Source organism: Neofelis nebulosa, chromosome 12 (genome assembly GCF_028018385.1).
Source record: "Neofelis nebulosa isolate mNeoNeb1 chromosome 12, mNeoNeb1.pri, whole genome shotgun sequence".
Taxonomy (NCBI): domain Eukaryota; kingdom Metazoa; phylum Chordata; class Mammalia; order Carnivora; family Felidae; genus Neofelis; species Neofelis nebulosa.
The window spans coordinates 36,148,961-36,175,000 of NC_080793.1; the positions used below are offsets into that span (position 1 = coordinate 36,148,961).

The window sequence follows — 26,040 nt, forward strand, 5'->3', positions numbered from 1 at the left end:
TCCTAGAATATTTTAATGATAACATACTTATGGTATTAAGTGAAAAGTACAAGATACAGAACTGTATATGCAGTTTAAGATTCTATATATGCACATATTTATATGGATATTCCCATGAGAAAAACTTTACCCGGAGATGTTATTAGTGGGTCTATCTGATAGGCTGGATTGTGGCTATCTTTATGCTCTTCATACTTTCCTGTATTTTTTATATTTTTATTGGTGTCTTATTTTCATAAAAAATAAAAATCACATTTTTACATACAACTTTAAAAAAATAAAAATATGTAATTAATATTTATAATTTTTAACGTATAAAAAAACTTGATGTCAAGCCTTTTTTTTATTTAAAAGTGAATGCATATGAAAATGTATACTGTATACTTCAACAACAGGATATAAGACCTACTGTCCCAGATAATTACCTACTAACAAAATAATTATCCTATTTTAATGGTGGGTTATATTCCTTACTTCTAATTGAAATCAGCACCTCCAATCCAATTTGTAAGAACAATTTTTATCCAAAATTATACTGAAATATTTCAATATTTTAAATGAGGACTGTTACTCAAGGAAACATTTTAGTAAGAATTTTTTTAAGTCAAGGATCAAAAAAAAACACACCAATTTTAATAAGCAGTTAAGGGTTAGGCATGTTCCTCCTCTCTCTCACAACTATGTATTTCATTTATTTAGAACAGCATGTAGAATCAACTTTCAAGCTGTTTCCCTTTAAATTAAGGCTTGCTTCACCTAACAATTTAGTTTAGTCTAAGAATTCTTCAGTCTAGAATTCTTATGTTCTGTTTTTAATAGCTCAATCTTTGTTTCTAATCTACAAATTGAAAGAGTTTTTAAATTTGGGAGTGTTTTGATGTGTGTGCCTCCCAAGCAGTAATTACATATTCACAGCAAACTGAAGATAATTTTTAGAAATGTTTAAGACCACAGCAGACTTCGAAAACTATGAAAGCATTATTTAATATAATATAGTCTGTTTTTAAGACTGAAGAAAAATACAACTGGAAAAGGAAGATTTTTAACAATTTACTGAACTCCACATTCTTCCATGCCAATTTTCAACGTGGTCCATTTTTCAATCAAGGTCTACATATCTGAAAAGTTGACTTATTAAAATTCTCAATGAATTTAAAAGCACTGCTATTAAACTTTTCTTTAGTCCATTCAGCCCCTTAACTAATCAAACAATGAAACAAATATTACAAGACGAAGGCTGACAAAAAATCATAATGAACCTCTCAGATGAGAAACTAATTGGTACTAAGTACACAATGGCTTACATTTAATCCTGTTAATAACCACACAAAAAAAGAAATAAAAGACTCACTTTTCAGTCATCTCTCTGGACCACTGGGCTAAAATAACAGCATGACTAAATCTGACATTGACCCCGTGGCCCTGCTAGGAGTTAAAAGAATTCCTTTGAGTCTTCTGAGGCCTGTTTTCAACTGCTCTAGAAGGGGTGGGCTAGTCATACACACTTGTTAGCCTTCTTTACAGTAACAGGTCAAATTAGAAATGGTCATACACACTGTAACATACCCTAGCTCTTACTTTAGACTTGAAGTCTGTACCTTACAACAATGCAAAAAGAACAAGAAAATAGTAATAGCTGGCTGATAAAATGTCACAAATGGACAAAATGTAATTGGAACAAGGATATACCCAAGCAATAACATATTACTGGAAATACATTTCTAAAACATTTAATATTATGTCTAAATTGACAAGACTGAAGTTTAGACAAAGCACCAAGATGAATCACTGATAAATGAGAAAAATACCATATATAAATTTTTCTAGGTTTATCACAAAATAATTTTCAGCAAGCCTACTGATCTAAAACACCTAATTCCTTTGTGAAGTTTTGCAGGCTTTTGTGACATGAATCCACGAATAACATACAATGTCAAAATGATATAAATATGACTGAAAGCAGTTTACTTCTTCCCTTTCGTGGTTTTTTTCCCAAAACAGTTTGACTTCCAGCAAAGAGTATATTAGCATCTCTTAATCATTCCTTTCTAATTAATCATTTAAAATAATTATGGATATGGATTTACTATACTTAACAAGATTTCTCTAGTATTTCTCTAATATTCCTAGTATTTTTCTAAGATTTATTCTAAGATTTCTCTAATATTAGTACTTTTAAATTAAGTATATTTCCTTAATTAACATAAAATTCCAGACCTTATTCTTATTTCACAAAGTCCTATCGCTGAAAATCTAACAAATCAGCACTAGCATATTTTATATATTTGCCTCAAGTTTTTACAATTTTAAAAAAGTACAACTCCAGTTAATTTATGGCAGTATTTAAAATTAAAAGGTCTACATTTTCTATATATTAAAAGCCAACAGAAGTCCTTATACCACAAAGAAATAAAATTATTACATACGAAGACTCCTTTGCCTCTACAGCAAAATTATTTTTACATAATTCAATTTCTGTACTCTTATAATTTTAGCTTATCATATTAAGCTAAATGAATAAAATCAAACAATACTACAAAGAACTATTAACTAAACACGATGACTTCACTGATCATTAGTAATTAGCCTCAAGGCATTGTTTCATTAATTTTGTAAAGGCTTAAATTAATTTAGGATAAAGCCAGAGTCAAAGTTTTAATACTCATCCCAATCAAACTTTGTGAATATGTCAAAGTTTAAGTGAACTCTTAGAAACACAGTGTTCCAGCCCTCTATGTTTTGAAAATCTATAAGGGCATATAATTCTCCACCTGTCAGGTGGCAGCATTTGGGGAAAGTTTTCTTTCTCCCCAGGGCTGTTCTGTTCTTATTCCCTATCTTCTCTCTTTCAGAGTATAAGATTTTTCAGGAAATACCAACAATCAACTAGAACACTGAAACACAAAAACACCTCAAACTTACCACACAATGAGAACTACAAAATACTTCACAAACAATCCCTATTTAAAGCCCTAATCAGAGTCTGCTTTTCTAAACAGAAAACTAAAGCTAAAGTTTCCACACTATACAGTGTAATTTCACCCTCATTGGCTTACCTTCACAACATTTTCTGGCCTAAAAACATATCAAGAATAAAAGTATTTCCATTATACTTGAATAGTTACATGTTTAGCCACTCAGTTTTAAAAGAATCTTCCCACCACTACCAAAAGAAAAAGGGAGAGAAAGAACAAACAAGAAAACCTATAAAATGAGAGTTTCAAATAAAGACTGGAAAAAGGGCATCAAGCAATGATGACCTTAAAAAAAAAAAAAAAAGTTGTCTGACAACTGTCTGTGAAGTTTTTTAATAGCATGAAAACACTTTACCAGTTTGTTCTTTCCTTAATAAATTTCAAGTTTGGCTCTACAGTGTTCTCCTACTAAAGCTACACACAATAAAACATGTGCCATGAGCTTCAAAAACTAGTAACATTTTACACAAATGTTTGTAAAACTAGTAAAATGTGCTAACAGAAGAATTGTTATTTTTAAAGCTGCATACTTTCAGATAACTTTTCATATCACAGATTATATCCTGATTCGATAGGAATACTAAAAATACCTCTAAATATATATTTTATATATAATACAGGAGAAATAAATTATATGAGAAGTGAATATATTTTAGAGGTTATGTTTCTCAGTAATTACATATAAATATCAAGTATAAACTTATAGAATACCTTTCAAAATACTAGTCAGAATTAGGAATAATAATTTTACAAACTTATGAAGCCTCTATAACTATGATGAAAGCGTAGGAATTCAAAAGATTAATTGCCATGGAAAAACATAGCTAATTAGACTATTAGGATACATTTTCTTCATAGTTTGAAACTCTCACAGATTTTAAAAGAAATTGCTGCTTGAGAGTCATATGATAGAAATCAAAATGTGAAGTATTAACTACCTAGAAAATCAGTTACATAAAACAAAAGTTCAATAATGTTACTTGTTTCTTGGTAGTAACAAATTGTACCAATCAGTTTCATATTCTAGGAGCACTAAAATCCACAAGAAAACACTACAATTAGCAGACACCAAAAAAAGGCTTGCCCTCACCCCAATTCCCAAAGTACTTAACAGACATCCAGAAAGGGAATTCTAGATACCTCACTGCCATGGTGTATAATCAACTAAACAACAACAAAAAAAACCCTAAAATTATGCATATCAAAATTAATTGTTTTTTCATTCTGTCTATCAACATTAGAAAGTTCTTTTAGCCTATTAATAGTATATCACATCATTTTTCATGGTATATTAGGAAATTATTACAATTTTTAAATGCTAAAACAAACCTTTTAATTACCTTATAGGAGTTTGTTGATATAAAATTCAGCTAAATAATGCTACTGTATGATGTACCCTCAAAAAACTAATATAAAATAGAAGTAACTTTGACCACGCTAATTTGCTATTTTTAAAGTCTTCAGATATTAATGAAAAAATATTTTGAGGAGATGTTAGGACTAGAGATCTCTCTTTTCCCTTACAGCAGTAACAAATCACTCAATATTTAATTGCCACAGCACTTCTCCAAGGACTTAACATTCAGCAGCATAAAGTTGTTTCATTAAACAAAATACTTCACATTTGAAAAACAAGCATGTTTTCAAGGAACAGGCACTTTTAAGACCTTAGTCAGGTTAAAAATGTGTGTTCCCAAGCAAATGTATATTCATACATCTATTTGAATGTATACATTACCATGGACAAGAAAAACTGAATGTAAGATAAGTCACATATCAGAAGTAACTGATTTCCTATGAATATCTGTTGAATATACAGTAATTATTTAAATTAAAATTTTTAACAGCTACTTCCAGCTAATTAGTATTTCTAGTTATTTACTTAGTTCAACTATAACATTTTTATTCCAACAGTGGAGCGATTGTAAATAGAAAATTTGGGGATTAATAATTTTCTATCAATTTCATACATAAAGCTAACATATCTTTTGAGCTTCTCAATGGCTCAAAAATTAAATTGCTACTGTTATTAAGAAAACAAAACCAAGAACAAAATTAGTTTTTCCCTGCTAGTCCCCATGGATCTAAGTCCACACAATAATTCTTCCCAATCTGCAAAACAAAACAAAACAAAACACAAATAGATGGGCTAAGGAAGAAAGATCAAAACAAAGAAACAAGTCAAAAACAAAACAAAACAAAACCTCTTTCCCTTTAGCAATCAACAAAATAACAAAAAAGAAAAAGTGGAAAAGTCCCCCAGAATATATGACCATGTAAGCATGGGCACTCTTGCAGAAAACCAAGTCTGCAACCCAAAGCCATGGGAAATTTAAATTAGAGCAAACGGCCACAATAGGCAAGGAAATCTGCAGAGATAAAAAGGGACTGCTGAGGTGGCAGGTACCCGACTAAAGATCTTTTGAGATTTCCAAACAAACTTTATTAGTTTTACTAATTTTAAAAAATAATAACTACATCCAGATTATATCATAAAGATTAAGTTTTTCCCCACTTAAATCAAAACACACATTTGTGACAGATCTAAAGGAAAAGATTCTTATTGCTAAAATTGAGAATCAGCAAATCAAATATGCTTCACAACTCTATCCCTTCTAAATTTAAATAATGTTAAAGCAACTTAACGATTTAACAAAAGGAAGAAAAGTCAGTTAAGACCCTTCGCTGCTGATGGTACCTAAGTGGTGGCACAATCACACAAGCTCAACACAACTCCTCTTTGACGGCCCTGCAAAGAACTATATGCCAAAGTTAGTTTAACCAAACGAGCTTGAAAATCAGATGATCTGTGATACAACCGTCGCAGTTCATCAATTAAATACAATCATAAAAAAAATTTCCCGAACTACAACATCTCAAACAGAAGAATTAAGGGACTTCTACAACAACCAAAACAGTCATAGTATTAAGAACCAATACAAGTATTCCACAACTTAGGACCTGATGAATTTTTACCAGTAACTCACGTCTCCAGAAACATTTAGATTGAATACTATGCACCTTTTGAGGTAAGTACTTCATACACATAAAAACCAATCATACTAGATTAAAACAACACATTTACAGCAATACTTAAGCCACATTTATTCTCCCACAAAATTTATACCATTTTTAAAGCAAACCAAAAGAGCTGGAGTAGATAGAGGGGATGGAATGAAGAGCAAAATACTAATTATATAGGAGTGAGGTAATTTTTCAAGTACTTATTAGAATGCTGAAATTTTACTGGCAATTAAAATCTTCCTTAAAAGTGGAAAGTAATGATATTTCTAAATAAAACCATTCACAAAAGCTCACTTTTGTTTAAATCAGACCATTTAACACTAATAAATGACTAGTACAATATAAAAAGTAACTTACAGGATCACTGGGGTTGCATTTTTTTTTTCTTTAAAACCTCCTTCATTCGGTTAAATTTATATGTCATTTCCCTCTGTGTCCTGAATTCTTCTCACCTGACTTTTCTAAGTATAATTTTTCCATTACTTTAACAAACTTATTAGCCATGACCAGTCTATTTCCTACATCTTTAGAATTTCTCATTAACTACAAATATGGACACAGTACTGAAAAGTATTCTAGAAATCTGGGCTTTTCCTCTTCTGTACAGGCACTACTGAGTGACAAAGCAAAACCAAATGTGACCTCGGTACTTCGAGGGAATTGCCAATAAAAACACTTTCAATAAATAGCTCTAAATAACCATTCTTTCAACTTGAGGTAATTATAAGTTAACTATATATATAGACAAAAGGTAGGAGTACAAATTATTTTCTCATTAAAGAATTATGCTGTCTTCCCTTAAAATGTATTTGCAAAAGATGAAAGTAACAGCAGATGCTCTCAAGTCCATGGTTAGCCAATTTTCAAAACTATGTCAAAAGCTGAAATTCTAAGGTAAAAATATCGTAGAAATAAAAACTACACATTTAACAGACAAGATTCACTATTAAATAATCTATCACTACATTACATTTATATTTGAATCCAAATCTATATTACAACAATTATTTTTTTATCCCCATAATTACATCTATCCAGAGCTAATGCTATCAGAGCAAGATTCAAACGCTAAAAAACAAGTCAAAGCTATTCCTTTACATATTCTTAAGCATATTTGTATAATTTAAAAAGAAAAATGTGTCCTTCTACATGGTGGATGCTCAATTAAAATATTTATTTCTTTATTACCAGTAGAATCAACAACAATCTGGCAAGTAACTCAAAATGCCAAAAACTTAACCATGACAATAATTTCTAACAAAGATAAACAATGATTGAAAGGGTAAAATATTTTGGCTGAAAAACTTCCATTAGGTTAATACTTTACTTCATTAAGTGTTAACAACCAAGACTGCGTTGGCAAGAGATTAGTAAATTACTTTGAAATTAAATATAAATTTAGCAAAGTCTTAAAAACAAGATCTCCTACTTAGAGACATGAATTATCTGAATGGTCTTTATTCTTACAAGGGAAAAAAGAGTAAATGCTCTCCATTCTATACTTCTTTTGAACGATGTTTTACAGTCTGATCACATGTAGTTAACGTCAAGTTTACTTTCTGACCATAAAAAAATTTACTGTCTATAAATTACACTTACTTCTTAGACAAGTGATCACTATATGCAACACATTACTTTTATAGCAAAAGCTACGTGAAAATTACATTTCAATACTCTTTACCCAGACATCAGGATTCAAGTTCCTATGACCTGCAGATAAGAATGAAAATGTTGCCTGCCCATCTAATTTTATGCTTCTCCATCCCCCCCCAAAAATGTAAAACAGTGGATAATGAATAATATTTGAATGGCCACTAAACTTAGTCATTAGTTCAATAAATATATATATATTCTCCTATTAAGCAGTTTCCAATAAATTTAGTATATCTTATATGAAAATCAAATCAGTATCTAAAAGAAATGTCAAAAAAAGGGTAAAACTTTAATTCTCTTCCTAGGTACTTATCACTGTTGAAAAGAAAAGCTACTGTAATGAATTTAGACTCAAAGTCATAAACTGACTTTGGAAGAATGCATACCTAAATTGCTGATCAAAAGGGAAATCACAGAAATTAGCAACATACAATATCAACATTCCAAAATGTTATTAAAATCCAACCCAAAGCTGCCTTAGCATTTCTGGAATTTCTAATGAGATTTTCAGTCCGCTGAACAATAGCCATAAAAGGCTTTCAAACTTCACTCCATTCACAAGTAAAGTTGAAATTGAACATTTTTATTTCTTCTCTCCCTATGACAACTTCACCATGGAACAGTGAATAACACAGCTCAAGTCATTATGCTAATTAGAAATTAAATAAAAAGATGCCCTTACAATAGTTAAGTGTAAGGTGACATGCTACAACTAGAGACACAGTTCAAAAGCAGCTTTACGAATTGTGTAGTTCAGGCTTACAAAAGCTGAAAACATCAGGGAGGGAGCTCCTTGACGCCCTCAGTCACTGAACTCTAGCATGTGGCCATTTTTCAATTATAAGGCAGAAATTAAACTATACATCGATGAGAAATATGTCAAATGGCAACCCACCCTTATGCTCCAAAAGGTCTCTCAAGAAACTATTTATTGAAATTAAGCTGACTTGTTATCTGATAAACGCAAGAGGGGGGAGGGACACTACCTTAAAGATTTGAAGAGTATTGAAAGTAAAGTTTAATTTATGAATGTTCCTAAACGAACAGAATGTGTCCCTTCCCTATGTTAGAAGATAGTAAGAACACAAGCTATGAGGAGCCAGTTTTATTTTAAGAAATGCTCTACCTTGAACAGCCCTGTATAAAATATATACTTTAAATAGCTGGTCATGTCCTTTGCTAACCTTACAGCACCTGGCCCATTTGAGAGAATTTTTCTACCTGCCATAAAGTTGCATAAAACATCCAATTTTTTTTAAAGGGAAAGGAGAAGATACACAAGTAATAAACAAGCAGAAAAGGTGGAACAAAATAATGACCAAAAAAAAAATCTTCCAAAAGCATTCTGACACATACGAAGAACATATATGAAACACAAATACCCTTTCTCACTTAGGCTGAGACAGCTACTAAAAAGGCATGCTATTAAAATATTTAATCATACCAACCCAAATATTAAACCATTAATTTAGCATCTGGGGTACCATACAGTCTTAAGTTTCTATGAGGGTTTTCTGCTTCTATTCTTCCCCCTTGCATTTAACCTATCCTATCCATTCTTCAAGACCCAGCTCAAAAGGCTACTTTGCAATTCAGTCTTATACTTTGCCTATACATGTAATTGTTTTTGATCTGTTACATGAATCTGGAAATGATTTTCTACTATGCTGGAGCATCTCTTGTATCTGTAGAAATGTATTTAACTCTGGTGTTCCAGTGAACTTTCCATATCATCAGGCATTTTACGGCTTCTCAAGGCAGAGACTACATAGCAATTCTTGAATCTCAACACCCAAATGGTACAGTAACTTGTACATTGTAAGTATCCAGTAGGTAACTACTGGACAAATTTTAAGATTTCAGATTTAGTTTAACTAAAATGTCACCAAATCAAATAAAATTTATTTAAGGAAAGTGCCATACTAGAGACATGTTCAAAAGCAACTTGGGTCCACAAAGAGTGGAGAACTTTGAATTCAAAATACCAAGTGGAAGCCATATGCCCATGCTTGCCACAGTGATCCTGTAGTTAGAAGAATTTTTTTCAAAATATTTTCCTATTACATTAATTTAGTCTATTCATTGTCTCACTTTAGCTTTATAACTTTAATGAAACAAAATCATTATTTTACCAATATTGAAATTAAGTTACCCAAAGTCACAGCCAGTCAACTGAGGAGCTATAACAGATCTAATAACTACCACTAATTGAGGGCCTATAGGTCACCTCATTCAGAATTAAATTTTAAACTGGCACCCAAGGGATGAGTAGGTATCAGCCAGGCAAGGTAGAAAATGATCCAGATAGAAAAAAACAGCATTTGTACAGACCCAGATAAAATAAAATATGACTTATCCAGAAAACTGAAATTCAAATAGGTAACCCACTCTACTCAAATTTTAATTAGTTATCAAGTCTTGGGGCGCCTGGGTGGCGCAGTCGGTTAAGCGTCCGACTTCAGCCAGGTCACGATCTCACGGTCCGTGAGTTCGAGCCCCGCGTCAGGCTCTGGGCTGATGGCTCGGAGCCTGGAGCCTGTTTCCGATTCTGTGTCTCCCTCTCTCTCTGCCCCTCCCCCGTTCATGCTCTGTCTCTCTCTGTCCCAAAATAAATTAAAAATGTTGAAAAAAAAAATTAAAAAAAAAAAAAAATCAAGTCTTGGTTGAGTGCTTAATAAATGCCAGGGATTCAACAATTACCTCTAGATGAGTTCTTCATCCTCTGAAATGGTACCAAAACTTTTATGTGCATATTTTGGGGGAGTAAAGGGACCTGACACAAAAACGACTACAAGATTGGGGCACCTGGCTGGCTTAGTCAACAGAGCATGAGACTCTTGATCTCAGGTTCATGAGTTTGAGCCCCACATCGGGCTCTGTGCTGATAGCTTAGAGCCTGCAGCCTGCTTTGGATTCTGTGTCTCCCTCTCTCTCTGTCCCTCCCCTACTCATGCTCAGTCTCTCTTTCTCAAAATTAAAAAGTTTAAAAAAATAAATAAATAAATTCAACTAAGATTTGCTAGATATCCACTATGTGGCAAATGTTGATATACTAAAGAAACGATGTGTCAAGTTGTACATATTCAATGAGCTCTATATTAACATAAATTTCTCTAACATAACAATTACATACTAGGAACTAATACAGCTTCTTCAACTCTTAAAAATACTATATTCTTCATTCTTCAAAAGTTATTTCTTTTTAAAATCCGAATCTCGGGGCACCTGGGTGGCTCAGTCGGTTAAGCGTCCGACTTCAGCTCAGGTCATGATCTCACGGTCCGTGAGTTCGAGCCCCGCATCGGGCTCTGTGCTGACCGCTCAGAGCCTAGAGCCTGTTTCAGATTCTGTATCTCCCTCTCTCTCTGCCCCTCCCCTGTTCATGCTCTGTCTCTCTCTGCCTCAAAAAGAAATAAACGTTAAAAAAAAAAAAAAAATTAAAAAAAAAAATCCGAATCTAATTTTTTGCTTAATCTTTCAAAATTACTAAATGAAAAACAAACATTAAGACCAGGAATAAATATAAAGCAAGCTTGTGAAAGTGCAACTAGATTGTTACACGTGTTTAAAATACATTTTAAGACTGCAAAAGTATTTCATTCATCAAATACTTTAAATCACCATTCATTCACTTCTAAAAAGTATGTTACATGCCTAATGTATCCAGCTCAGAGTAGTGCAGACAACCCAAAATAGTCCAGAGTCCTAGAAATGAGGACTATCTTTACATATACTGTACAATGGACTGATCTCCAGGCTATATTGCCAACGGGAGGAGGGAGGGGGAGGGTAAAGCAAATTGTGAATAGTATGCTAATGTTTAAGAAGGGGGAGAAAGATTTCAAAGACATACACATATTTGCTTACATTTTTTTTTTTATATAAGGACATACCATCAATTTTCTCTGAATAATTACCCATAAGGGGAATGGCAAGAACAGGGTGAGGACTTGGATAGAAAGTAGAAGGTAGACTTCTCTGAATATATTTTACTGTGTCTTATTGACTTAAATCTGGATATTATAAACATCTTTATAATTATAAAACAAATTAAATTTATAAACGGCAAAACTAAAAATTAAACATATCCAAAGCAAAATAAAACAAATGAACCTATCCATGTATCTAGTTGATAACATAACCACAGGGAGAGAAACCTGAATTTAATCAAGAAACACAGGGACACGGGAGTATGTTAAACAATACCATAAAATTCAGACTACAGAAAATTCTACAGGACAACCAATACAACAAATAAGTTACAAGGGGAAAAAAAAAGAGAATAAAGAAATAAAAGCGGAATCTAGAAAGGACACTTAAGTTATCAACCAATTATAATAAATGGATCTGATTCAAATAAATTGTAAGAAAAAAAATTAAGAGCCAGGAAAGGAAATCTGAATGCTGACTGGGTATTTAATAATAAAAGAATTACTGGTAATTTGTTTAGGTGTGATAATGATAAGATTATGTTTCTTAAGAAACTTTTCCTTTCAGAAATACATATTGAAAAATATTACATGAGCGTCTGGGTGGCTCAGTCGGTTGAGTGTCCAACTTCAGCTCAGGTCACGATCTCATGGTTTGTGGGTTCAAGCCCTGCATGGGGCTCTGTGCTGACAGCTCAGAGCCTGGAGCCTGCTTCAGATTCTGTGTCTCCTTCTCTCTGCCCCTCCCCTGCTCATGCTCTGTCTCTCTCTCTCTCTCAAAAAATAAATACTTAAAAAAAAAAGAAATATAGATATACATATATATGAATGAACAAAATGTGCTATGATGTGCTTCAAAATAATACAGGAGTATGCAGTTATAACTGAGAAAAGACTAGTCATAAGTTAGGCTATGAGACACTGAATTCATTGTAACATTCTATTTTTATATGCTTCAGATTTTCTATAATAAACAAAAAACTAACAAAAAGTTACTAATTACTCCCAGCGCTATTAATAACCCTTCTCTATGCAGGAAAATAAGTGGCTGATTACGCCTCTATAATTCCTATAGCACTTATTGTCTCTCCCCATCATCTGGCTATCTTACGTAATAATCCTTCCCAAACTTGACATCCTCTTCACAAATTAAGAAACATGCTAATTTCCCTTGGCGCATCTTTTCTTCAACCAGGAGCTCTACCTTTCTAATATATGAGAATTGCAAGTCACAGTACTGGAGATAATAAAAGAAAGAAAGTGAAGGGTGAGAATTTCAAAAAGGAAAACAAATGATAGAACAGGCAGTTATATAAATCCTTAGGAAAAAGTAAAAAGTGAAGGAAATGAAGCCTATACCTTAGAAATAAACTCCTACATCCCTCAGTAAAAAGAGCAGGAAGCCAGATACAACAAGCACTGAAAGCCGATGATCTCGCATGAATTTATTATAAGCAAAGCCCTCATCATAAAACTGCATGTACTGAGGAAGGCTAGGCTGAGCACGTTACATAAGTGTTACAACCCTAAGGCCTCAATGGGACCTCAGGAAGCTAATCAAGAACTTCAAACCAGGGGCCCTGACTGGCTCAGTAGAGACAGCATGTGACTCTTGATCTCAGAGTTGTGAGTTCAAGCCTCACGTTGGGTGCAGAGATTACTTAAAAATAAAATCTTAAATGGAAATGCAAGCTGGTACAGCCACTCTGGAAAACAGTATGGGGGTTCCTCAAAAAACTAAAAATAGAACTACCCTATGACCCAGCAATTGCACTGCTAGGTATTTATCCAAGGGATACAGGTGTGCTGTTTCAAAGGGACACATGCACCCCCATGTTTATAGCAGCACTATCAACAATAGCCAAAGTATGGAAAGAGCCCAAATGTCCATCACTGGATGAGTGGATAAAGAAGATGTGGTATGTATATACAATGGAGTACTACTCGGCAATCAAAAAGAATGAAATCTTGCCATTTGCGACTATGTGGATGGAACTGGAGGGTATTATGCTAAGTGAAATTTAGTCAGAGAAAGACAAAGATCATATGACTTCACTCATATGAGGACTTTAAGAGACAAAACAGGGGCGCCTGGGTGGCGCAGTCGGTTAAGCGTCCGACTTCAGCCAGGTCACGATCTCGCGGTCCGTGAGTTCGAGCCCCGCGTCAGGCTCTGGGCTGATGGCTCGGAGCCTGGAGCCTGTTTCCAATTCTGTGTCTCCCTCTCTCTCTGCCCCTCCCCCGTTCATGCTCTGTCTCTCTCTGTCCCAAAAATAAATAAAAAACGTTGAAAAAAAAAAATTTAAAAAAAAAAAAGAGACAAAACAGATGAACACAAGGGAAGAGAAACAAAAATAATATAAAAACAGGGAGGGGGACAAAACAGAAGAGACTCATAAATATGGAGAACTGAGGGTTGCTGGAGGCGTTGGGGGGGGGGGGGGGATGGGCTAAATGGGTAAGGGGCTTAAGGAAGCTACTCCTGAAATTATTGTTGCACTATATGCTAACTAATTTGGATGCAAATTTTAAAAAATTAAATTTAAAAAATTAAACAATTTTTAAAAAGTGAAAAAAAGAGAAGGAAAAATAAAAAGAAAATCTTAAAAAAAAGTTTAAAAAAAAAGAACTTCAAATCAGAAAATCAGAAACGCATCCAACATTCAGAGGAAGAACAGCAGGGGGAAAAAAGGCCTCCTAGTTGTGTATTATCTGCCTGATTGTGTATTTTTAAATTTTTTATTAATGTTTATTTTTGAGAGAGACAGAGCACAAGTGGGGAAGGAGCAGAGAGAGAGGGAGACACATAATCAAAAGCAGGCTCCAGGCTCTGAGCTGTCAGCACAGAGCCCGAAATGGGGCTGCAAGATCATGACCTGAGCCGAAGTCACACACTTAACTGACTGAGCCACCCAGGTGCCCCTGCCTGATTGTGTATTAAAGCAAAACAAATGTGTAAGTAAAACTGAAGTAGTGGGGGACAGTCTGAAGTTTCCATAGAGCAAGAATGGCACTGCACTCATTACTACAAATTTAACAATAGTAAATGGGAAATATGTATGTACTTACATATTCCTTCATTCATTCACTACCTCAAATTCACTAATTCTATTTTTATTAAGGTAGTTAAGTTTTCAACTAATCTACCATCAGGATTTTAAGAGACTTAACTCCCACTATTAAGGAGAGACTTCCATAAATTACTTAGCTTCTTAGTGTCAGCTTCTTTTTATAATACATGTATTACATAAATTTTGTCTCTTCAATGAAACACTAAGCCACTTAAAGCTAAAACTATGTCTTGGGGCGCCTGGGTGGCGCAGTCGGTTAAGCGTCCGACTTCAGCCAGGTCACGATCTCGCGGTCCATGAGTTCGAGCCCCGCGTCAGGCTCTGGGCTGATGGCTCAGAGCCTGGAGCCTGTTTCCGATTCTGTGTCTCCCTCTCTCTCTGCCCCTCCCCCGTTCATGCTCTGTCTCTCTCTGTCCCAAAAATAAACAAAAAACGTTGAAAAAAAATTTAAAAAAAAAAAAAAAAAGCTAAAACTATGTCTTTTATCATCTTAAATCCCCTCTATGTATTCTACAGAGTAGATGCTCAATAAATATTTGGTCATTTAGCTATACAGAACTAATAAATACAGAACTAATATATATCCAAGAAGTACTGTAAATATTGTAAGGAGGCTTCTGAGTATGGAAAAGACCTGCCCTCAAGAGCCTGCAATCCCTTCTGTCACAGTGATATTTTAAATATGCCATAGTTTAGGGTACCTGAGTGGCTCAGTCGGTTAAGCATCCAACTTTGGCTCAGGTCATGATCTCACAGTTCATGGGTTTAAGCCCCAGGTCAGGCTCTGTGCTGACAGCCTGGAGCCTGGAGCCTGCTTCGGATTCTGTGTCTCCCTCTCTCTCTGCCCCTCCCCCCACTCACGCTCTCTCTCAAAAATAAATAAACATTAAAAGTAAAATTAAACATGCCATAGTTTGGGGGTTTGGAGAGAAGGGGGAGCAGCACACCAAATAGCTACTGCTACTGTTTAATAATCATCATTTCAAAAGTATGCCAGAATTTCTAGAAATTTCCACCAACATGAAAAAAATCTTCTCTCTAAAGACTATTATATAAACTGAACTCAGATCTATTCACAAAGAGGATAATAATCATTAGAGAGTAACAACGCACTCAGATAAACATCAGTGCAGAATATATTGTTTATTAACTGAAAAGAAATAGGATTACGGCATTAGCAGATCAAGGAAATAAAACAGGAGATATACATTTAAATATTTGTCAGAATTTATAAAAGTCAAGCAAGTTAATTTGCAGAATTGCAGAATTTGTTTCAATTTGGTTGGAACAAAAAACACATCCTAGGAGCAAAGGGATAAATTTCAATATGGATAAGAGGAATATATGCTGAATGAATGTCAAAGGGAATCAAGAAGTACAGTATTTGGAATTACTTGGGTCTTGTACCAAACATTAGTAATGCTACTAATGTTGCAGAAAAGGTGTTATAAATTTATACACATAAACACACTAAACTTTAAGAGAATACACACTTACAAGAATCAGTTTCTTTAAAACCTGTAAGTAGAAGAAAAGATACAAGAAAAACGTGATACCAAAAAAGCCATTCTAGAAAAACATAAGACAACATAAGTAAAAAGTATAAAAAACAAAATACTAGGAGAAAAAACTAAGAAATAACAAAGTAAACCAGCACATCACAACAGAAATACACAACATCACAAATCATTGTTAAAAGCAATGCAGTTAAGCGGAACCCTCACACAATGCAGGTGGGAGCGTATAATGGTGCAGCCACTGTGGAAAACAGTCTGGTGGTTCCTCAAAAGTGAAACAGAATCTCCGCTACTCTATTCTGAGGTATATGGCTAGAATAATACCCAAAATAGGTATTCAAATGATACTTATACATGAATGTTCACAGTAGCACTATTCATAATAGCCAAAAGGTGGAAACAACCCAAATGTCTATCTACCGATGAACGGATAAACAAAATGTGGTGTAACACTACAATGGAATATTATTCAGCCTTGAAAAGGAATGAAGTATGATACATGCTACAATATGTATAAACCTCTAAAACATTATGCTAAGTAAAAGAAGCCAGACACAAAAGTCACATATTAATTAGACGATTCTATTTACATGACATACCCAGAATAGGTAAATCCATAGACAGAAAGCAGATTAGTGGTTGCCAGGATCAGGGAGAGGAGGGAAGAAAGAGATCCATAATGTTCTAAAAATGTTTTGGAACTAGATAGACATGATGGTTCCATAACATTGTAAATATACTAAATGTCACTAAATTGAACACTTTAAAATAGTTAATTTTGTTATGTTAATTCCACAATTAATAATAAACACAAACGTCCCCTCCTCCAAAATGCAGTAACAGCCATGCTTCTTATCATCTGCTAATAACAGAAAACACTAAAATTGTTTGCCAGAGATCTCTTTAGATTCCTTCGTTTCTTCTCTCCTGTAAAACATACCTGACTAAATCTATCATTCCCTTTCTTCTAGAATCCTCACTTCCATATGGCTCACACTCCATATAGCTACCCTATTATACCCCCATTCTCACTACCCCTCATTAACCTCTTTCATTTTGTCCTGAAAAACCTTAGTTCTCAGGGCAAAATGAGAACTGCTAATCACTTCCCAGTTAACCTGCTCCTCTTTCTGTGGAAAAATAACCCTTTCAATTTATCAAACTTTTCAGTATGTTAAGTCTGAAATGACGATAAGATACCCAAATGGAAAAAATCAGCAAGGTGGACAGCCTGAGTTCAAGAAAAGTGGCTGATCATTATCAACACATTAGTGTTTGATGAAACCAGGTGCAATGTCAGGGTTGAAGAAAGAACAGGCTAAATGCTTTTGACCCACCGTACACCTAACCCTGGATCATTTGGTTTCCATAATCTTGCTCCAGGCTGCCAAGTATTACTGGAAAAAGTTATGAAATCCTTCAAAGTGAGTTCACTGCAAGTCCATATTGTTTCAATTTTAATTGAATACTACTTCTAAGTAATCCTTTTATTCGCTTATTGATTTATCAGCACAATGATTTTCCAACTATGAGCTTCAGACTCCCGGTGAGCTGCACAATTAGCTATCACAATGGATACCCAGAGGCATGCATTATATAAAGAAATATACACCTATATGTATTAACATTTTTCCAATGTGCAGATACTGGGGTTAATAAAACACAACGTCATGTGAGAAAGTACTAAAACAGCAGCTTTTTGCTAATACGCATTTTCTCAACTAACAAGCACTATAAACATAACTACAGTGATGTGGGGGGAGGGTTTCACAAACCGTTGTGAAGTTAAAAAGGTTGTCATCTTCAAAATACTGGGAACCACTGCCTAAGAGAATCTCCCACAGCACTTAAACATGCTTTCCGCACTCAAAGCTCCTAGGTACTCCCTGCCCACTTCCACTCCCAATTCTCCTTTCATTTTCTCAAGAAAATCAAACACATGCTCATATATCCCCTCATCTGCCATCCATCTGAATTTATTTTTTTTCACTACTTCTCTATTTGATACTTTAGAAGTTACTGGTGTGCCTCTTCCCTTTTAAGGCTAATTCAGACATACACACCTGATCCCATCTCTTCCTTGGTCCCCACTACCTCAATCTATCAAACAGGTTTAATCTCTCCTTCAAAAGTTTTTTCCCTTCTACCTAAAAACATTTTCAGATCTATCTTATTCTGAGAAAACTTTACTTGATTCTACTCCATGTTCTAGCTACTACTCTATTTCTTCCTTTTGCTGTCAACTTCTAAGGGCTGGCCTGTTATAGACTGAGCCAACTACCTATTTTTATAAATAAGATTTTGTTGGAATAGCCATCCTGTTTTTTTAGGTATTGTGGCTGCTTTCCCACAAGGGCAAATTTAAGTAGTTAGGAAATCCTATGGCCTGGAAACCTACAGTTTGTCTCCTAAAAAAACAAAACAAAACAAAACAAAAAAACAAAAAAACCCTGGGTGGCTCAGTCAGTTGAGTGTCTGACTCTTGATTTCGGCTCAGGTCATGATCCCAGGGCTGTGGGACCGGGTCCCACATCAAGCTCTGCACTGAGCAAGAAAGAACCCTGTTTAAGATTATCTCTCTCTCTCTCTCTTTCCCTCTGCCCCTTCTTGCCCACTTGTGCTCTCTCTTAAAAAATTTAAAAATAAAAATATAAATAAATAAATAAATAAATAAATAAATAAATTTTTAAAAAGGGGTCAAGTACTGGGGCTCCAAAGCATGATCAACATTCAATGCCATCATTTCCTCTGAGAACAAGTGGGTACTATTAAAGGTTTTGGAGCAAAGTAAAGTACCATGAGCAAAAGGGCCTTTCAAGACTCCTAGTTTAACAACAGTGTGCAGGGAAGATATAAAAGATCATTTAGGAAATCACTCACTGCAAGAGTCTAGCATTAGGCATACAGGGAGAGAAACAAAAGGGACTTTGTAAAGGAATAAGCATCAAGATTAGATGCAATATATGACAGAGAAGACAAAGCTCACACCAAAATTTCAATCTTTGGTGATGTGGTTTCTCCTATAATCTACTGTAGACTTACAGCTTTTCAGAGTCTATCTTAGTGACTGTAGAGTTCCTAAAATCTCAATACTAATTCCATATCCTCTGTGTATCAAGCATTCCCCATGCTTGCTACCTGGCTAATTCCTAGGTAAGCAAATCACTTAGGAAGAGGCAGTCCCAACAGAGTTGGCCAAATGAGAACACAGGACCAATGTCAGAGATGGATGGAGTACTCACCTGTGATACCAAGTAGAGAGAGAGGGGGACTAAGATTTCAGGTCCAGAACTGGCTCTAGCCAAACAGGAAGAAGCAGCTATGAATCTGCTTACAGTAGAAGCAGAGTGTCTTTGATATTCTGACATACTCTTTCTGATGTTCAGACAGACCACTATTAGAGCAGCCACTGGTAAGAGTCTCATGAGAAACAAGCCAAAAAACAAGACTGAAAGGTGAGGAATTAAATGGAGCAGACCCTATTGGTCTTTTGTCTAGGAAAAGCAGTCTTCCTTATTAAAGATGGTACTACTTTTCAAAATGGCCAACATGATACTAACCTTCATTTACAGAGTTTTCACATCCCACAAGATTGAGAAGGATATCATCATCTTTATCATCAACTTCACATCCCAGCAGCATCCAGTTCTCTACGTTATCACTTTCTGAAATGGTGCTCTCTTCCTCTTCACTTGAACTGACCTCTATAATCATGACCTCTCGGATTGTACCCGACAGCTCTTCAGATTTAGGCTTCTCAATATTCCTCTTGCATTTCTTATCAGTCAACTTATTAGAATGAAAAGATGCAGGAGGAGGACCTTGGGTTTTTTCTTTTGCTTGGACTCTAAAATTCTTTCTTTTGCATCTGTAAATACTATCTTCATCAGACAAAGTGATGACCTCTGACCCATCTGATAGCTGGATGACCTCACTATCCGAAAGGATAATTAAGTTCTTCTGATTTGGTTTACTAATGGATGATTCAGAATTCCCAGAGTTCTTCTCTTCATGTTCTTCCTCTTTAATGACATTATCAAGATGTTGGGCATAATGAACTTGGCTGTAGAGCTGAAATTCCACCTCACTATCAACACTCAGTTCACTAGAGGACTCTTCACGATAAAGGTCATCTTCGTATGCTTCTATAGTCTCATAACCACCAAACATCATGGAAAGTCAGTAATCTTGATGCTGTAAAAGAGAAAAATCATACAAAGAATGTATTTTAAAAGCTCAGATCATGCCTGTTTAGTGCATAACAATATCACCTTAGAGCTAACTTCTGTGAAAGCCATCACTGTTCTCAGTGACATATTAAAATACCTTTTCCTCTTAGAGTACCTTTTTTTCAAGGATTTCCAAATCCTGTTATGACCTACTCTAACAATGCCCACCCCTCCCAAATGAAAATTACTACCAACAAATTGACTTACAGCTATTAGTGGAAACACAATATTTTGCAGGTGTGACAGAAAGAAAAAATAGGTTGACATCCACTGCTTCAGACACCAAACATTTTTTTTCCCCTAAAATGTTAAAAATCACAAGAATGTTTTAAGTCATTCTCACTAGTCCGTCCATTTTTCATCTCTTCCCTGGTTCTGGCTCTTCCTCTCATCTTTTCAGATATGCATTCTCACATAGAAATATCACTTCAACTTTAATGAAAATCCACTACAGGAAACAATCATCGTATTTACTGTTTTAGTGCAGATTTTTATTTTCAATCAAAAAATTAATCTCATGACCTTAACTTGACTAAAAGAATACATAAAAATACGTGATAAGCCATGGTTTACTTTTGTACTAGCAATAAAGATGTGTATGAAACACACACTAAGGACCTAAAACTGAGGCAAACTCCTAGCTACAGGAGCACTTTATTTTCCTACTGTGGCATATTAAATCTTATTCACCTTCCACTCAGCTTAAACATCACTTTTCTGAGAAGCTTCCCTTGACCCACCAGACTAAATTAAGTGTCCCTTTTATAGGCTTCCATTGCACTTTACATTTCAAAACACTCACCACAGTTCTAATTACTAATTCAATGTAAATCTCCCACAAAAACAGACGACATAGCCCAGGAGAGCAGAAACTATATGCACTTTGTTAAACACTGGATCCCCAAAGCCAAGCAGAGTAACTGGTATTTGGCAGGACCTGCATGAATGTCTGTTGAATTAACGGATAAATAAATAAAAGAATAGTATTATCTGGCATTTGCTCTTCGGTACTAATAAATCTAGTATGGGCCTAAAATATGGAAATTATGGTGGGACGAAGTTCACAGTTGTCTCCAACTATTCCAACTATTCTCATATCAACACAAAATCTACACAGATGTTTCAATGAGGTACTGATGGAACACTGATCCAAATGAGAGCTCTGGAAAAATAACTCAGGTTTTGTTCAAAAATCAGGGACAGCCTAAAGAACAATTACAATGAAAATTTACTCTTTCCACGTCCTTTTTAGCTATACAAATGCAATTCAGAAAGACCAGCTGTTTTTAGTTTACCAATTTTCAGCCCCAAATGTCAGTGTTCTGATGGTAGTTTTGGTAATATAACCAGCTGACTCCAAGAAGCAAATGAACAAAAGCCAAAAATGCACTCCTTACAATGGAGTTTTTCTGTTCACAGAAATAAAGAAACCGTGTCATACACTTTAAACTTACACAATGTTATATGTTCAGTTATACCTCAACAAAGCTGGGAGTAAAAATGATAACTTCTGAGTTAACAATACAGTAGTGTATTCTTGAAATCTGCTAAGAGTAGATCTTAAAATGTTCTCACTGGTGGAAAGAAAAGGAAGACAGTATGTGAGGTGATGGCTGTGTTAATTAATCTCAATGTGGTAGTTATTTCATACAACAGATCATGATATCGTACACCTTAAACTTACACAATGCTATTTGTTAATTATACCTCAATAAAGGTGGGGGTGGGGGGAAGAAACCAACTTTTAAATGCCTTTTTCTTCTAAAAGTTACGATACACCTGTTCCATTCTTATACTGTCCTTCAGGTTGCTATGCTGTTGTTGTCATACAAGTTAAATGTGGCTGTCTGAATAATAATGCTCATAGCATTTATCAGTTTATATTGAAATGTTAGCCTCAGAGCAATTCAAATAAAAGATGAATTCTTTCCTTTTTATTTAATAGGTAAATTAATTCTGAAAGAAGTCAAAGGAATTATGCTTCCTTCAAAATCCTCACTGGATCCATACTGATAAAACATAAATAACATAATTCCAGTGCAGCACAGAAAAAATTAAAAGAGCTAAATTACAGAGTTACAAATTTGTACTACTCTTGGAACCATCCCAAAGGAAAGGGATTAAGAAAAGAGCCACGGGCACACCTGTGAATGTATGCCAAAAATAAACTACAGAAATATAATAAAAACTGACTTCCTTGGGTCTAGGGGTTTATCTCTTTCCTTGAAATGTAGAAAAATGAATTTAACAATTTAGCCCCTATGGCCTTTAAGAGGATTTTGTATCTTCTGTACTTGAAAATTGTGCTCAGCATAACTTGCTCTGCTCTTTATGTAGCTTATGTATGCCAGGGTTAAGGTTTGCCCGAGGCTATTTTGGTTTATGTTTATGTACTACTTTAATCACATTCAAATGCATTTAATTTTTTTTAAGTATACACTCGCAGGACAAATATGAAATAAATAAATACACACACACATCTTGAACTAGAAGACTTTCTCAGCTTTTAATCATTATATACGATCTCAAGCATACTTAACTAGATAACATAAGGCCCCTATGAGAGCCACAAAATTTTAAACCTCAAAGAGACCTTCCTGATTATCTCACACAACCTCCTCAATTTACACATAAGGAAATTAAAGCCTAAAGAGATAAGGAAGCCTATCCGAGGTTATGCAGCTGATTAAGAACATAGGTGGGACAGATTCACATTTCCCTGACTCTTAGCCAAGTGTTCACTAAGACTTTTTTTTTCACTTTTCCAAAATAACTTCAAATAAATTTTTTTTTAAAAAAGCTTCCTTCAAAGCTATATTTGCATTGGTTCTAACACCTAAGTTTATCTCAAAAATATCCATTTCACTTCCCAGTGGAGTATAAAAACTATGAAAGAAGCATTTTAATTGGAAGGAAAAGCATACATGTGAATTTATTATCACTTTACCATCCAAGAACCTTGCAAGTTGGTACTCAAGAGTACAGCAATCCCATGACCAAAGAAGATGGTTCTTAAAACCTAAAACACCCAGTTTGAGAATAAAATTTATTCATAAAATTAAAATGGTTTAACTAATAAAAAACAGGCATAGAGAATCACTGCAAAGACTCTCACCATTCAAAAGTGGGAGTAGTTTTCATTCACTAAAAATTTTTAAGCTACACAACTTAAGGCTTATTTTAAGCTTTTATATTTTACTATAGTATTTTTGAGGCCAATACTTTTCTGCTCTAACAGTCTACCAGCTGGTCATTCCAGACCTTTTGCTCTTATTTCCTTTCAAAGAACTTTTAGCCTAAATGTTTCTTCTTGATGACATAGGTATCCATTTCAACATTCAAATCACAGATTACTCTTAAGTCCAATGTTCACTGGAAAGTGATTAATAGACATAGTTGATTTTCAACTTAAAATTTCTGACATACTCTATTATATTTATATACTCTGCTAGCTATCCTGACAGTGACAGATTTGAAACACTATTAAGTTCAGTCTAGAATGAAAATCTCTACCTATTCTTCAAATATAATTTTCACTCTGAAGCAAATCTGACTAGGGTAGAGAACTCAAATATGTGAAACGACGCTCACAAAAAAAAAAAAAAAAAAAAAAAGAGACAATACAAGATATTGGTGGGAGAAAGTTATGCTAAATTTATTCAGACAAGTCTAGCTGTTCTTGGTATACATAGTCTTTTTATGATAACTAATCCTATCTCAAAACACTTCCTTCACCTTTCTCTCAAACCTTCTTCCTTTTACTACACAGCACCTTACTCTTGTAGCCACTTTATAATCCTCACTTCCAGGTCTTCCTCAGTTCATCCCCTACCCTCAGATTCTGGAAAGCAACAATACTGAACTGTCCCCCAAAGGTAATCCTGTCTGAAATATACACACAGCCCATTTCAGAGTCTTTGTATGTTACAGCAAAAGTATTCAAAACACAAAGTCAAGAGCCTTGGAATGGACAGTCACTAACTTCCACGCTCTCATTTTATGTATACAGAAACGGGCTCTCTGAGAAGCTTATTGATTCATTGAGCCTAAAGATCTCCTCACTGGACCCTGTAATGTGAAACGGAGGTAAATTCAGCCTAAACATGAGATTCCTAGAGTCACCAGCGATTCAGTGGTGGAGCCACGACTAGAACGGAGGCCTGCTGATTCCCAGCCAGTTCTCCCACTGCACCTGCAGCTTTTAAAGTTGGAAGTTAACTGCGGGCTCACAGGATGTGAGGGATATAGCAAATCTTGGTGCACACAGTCCAAATCCCCCTGTTTTACATAGGACAAGTAGCACAACCCCCTAAAATTTTCTGACCCCACAGTTGTAGCTGTTGCTTCTGACAGCAGAGGCTGGAGTTGGGCTATTCGGTCCCCCACAGGCCGGGCTCCCTCAGTGAGGCAGGACCTCCGCGTTTAACTGACCGACCGGCTTCCCTAAAAAAACAAAAACAAAAAAAAAAAACGGGACCTGGGGGAGGATAAAAGGCATGGGGTAGAAACGCCACCCCCACCAAGGCCATGGGTGCCCAGCGTTTTTTGAACCACGACCTCGCCCCTGGCCGAGTAGGGAGAAGCGAACACCCCAGCCGGTCAGCCGAGCCGCAAGAGGCAGAACACGACTGAGGGGCCACGAGCTGCACCCTGCCACGAGTAGGGACAGACGGGGGGCGCGGAGGCCGGGGAGGGGACACGAGCTAGTTCCACAGCCCTGCGAGAGAGGCGGAGGGCGGGCAGGGGTCCCCCGGCCGCGGGCGGCTGGGGGTCCGTCACACACATACTCACTGCCGCGGCTGCGACCAGGAAGCACCAACCAGGAACCAAAGCGCGTAGAGGGATGGGGAGGGGCGAGGACAAATGAGGTAAGGAAACCGCGTCCGCGCGGACCCGGGAGGAGGGAAGGCACTTCCGGGGAAAACACAGCTCCCGGGAGTTGTCTTCCGTCCCCGCCTACCCGGCGAGCCCTCTGTGCGCATGCGTAATAACTGTTAACCCTTTCATTTCCCTGCTGATAATCTGTTGAGTTGCCTTCCTTGCTTTGTCCCTTCCCCTTCGTGACTTCTTTCAAAGATACCTAGGCTACATCTATAATGGGGTAACACTTGGCTTTAAAGACTTGCACGCAGGGGATGCTACTTAGTAGGCAAAATCAGGGAAGACCTCACACCCTTTCTGTGCCGGCGAGGAAAACTACATCTCCCATGATGCCCCTGGGCGGGTTTCCGGACGGGCTCCGCCTCCTGCTGTCTTGACCTCCGGGGAACCCTCTTTGTGCCACGTGGCGTGGGAGGTGAGCTGAGACCCAAGTGGGTTAGGGTAGGGAAGACGGGTTCTGGAGGCCGGTTCCCCAGCGTACAGCGGGACCTCGACGAAAGAGAACCTTCTTTGAAAGAGTCTGGCCTTAGCGCTAGGTGATCTTAGGCAGGTCCCTTCCACCTCTAGTTTGAAGTTGAATTTAGTTAGTATTTGGATGATTCTGGCTCTCTCTTTCCTAGAATTCGAGGCAACAGATTTAACTCTTTGTGAGTCTTGAAGACATGCCTTTTTTTTTTTTTTTTTAGCTCTACGCTCAACGTTGGTCTTCAACTCAAGAGTCAACATCTCTACTGACTGAGCCGGCCAGGCGCTCATGAAGA

The 26,040-nt window shown here is 35.9% G+C and overlaps 1 protein-coding gene across 4 annotated transcripts in view; it reads right to left on the bottom strand.

Moving 5' to 3' along the window:
• The window catches only part of ZCCHC7 (zinc finger CCHC-type containing 7), a 256,065-nt gene extending 230,740 nt beyond the window's left edge, over positions 1–25,325 (bottom strand). Inside the window, exons 1-3 of one of the 4 annotated variants that reach the window (XM_058694893.1) lie at positions 25,190–25,278; positions 24,723–24,841; positions 19,730–20,363 (exon numbers count right to left, since the gene is read on the bottom strand). In XM_058694893.1, the coding sequence (XP_058550876.1) occupies positions 19,730–20,342 (613 nt within the window). In that variant the 5' untranslated portion in view covers positions 20,343–20,363; positions 24,723–24,841; positions 25,190–25,278. Of the gene's footprint in view, positions 1–19,729; positions 20,364–21,876; positions 21,973–24,722; positions 24,842–25,185 lie in introns of those variants that run through there. The other 3 variants (XM_058694890.1, XM_058694892.1, XM_058694894.1) reach the window with 3 other exon arrangements.
• Between the last annotated feature and the right edge of the window lie 715 nt (positions 25,326–26,040).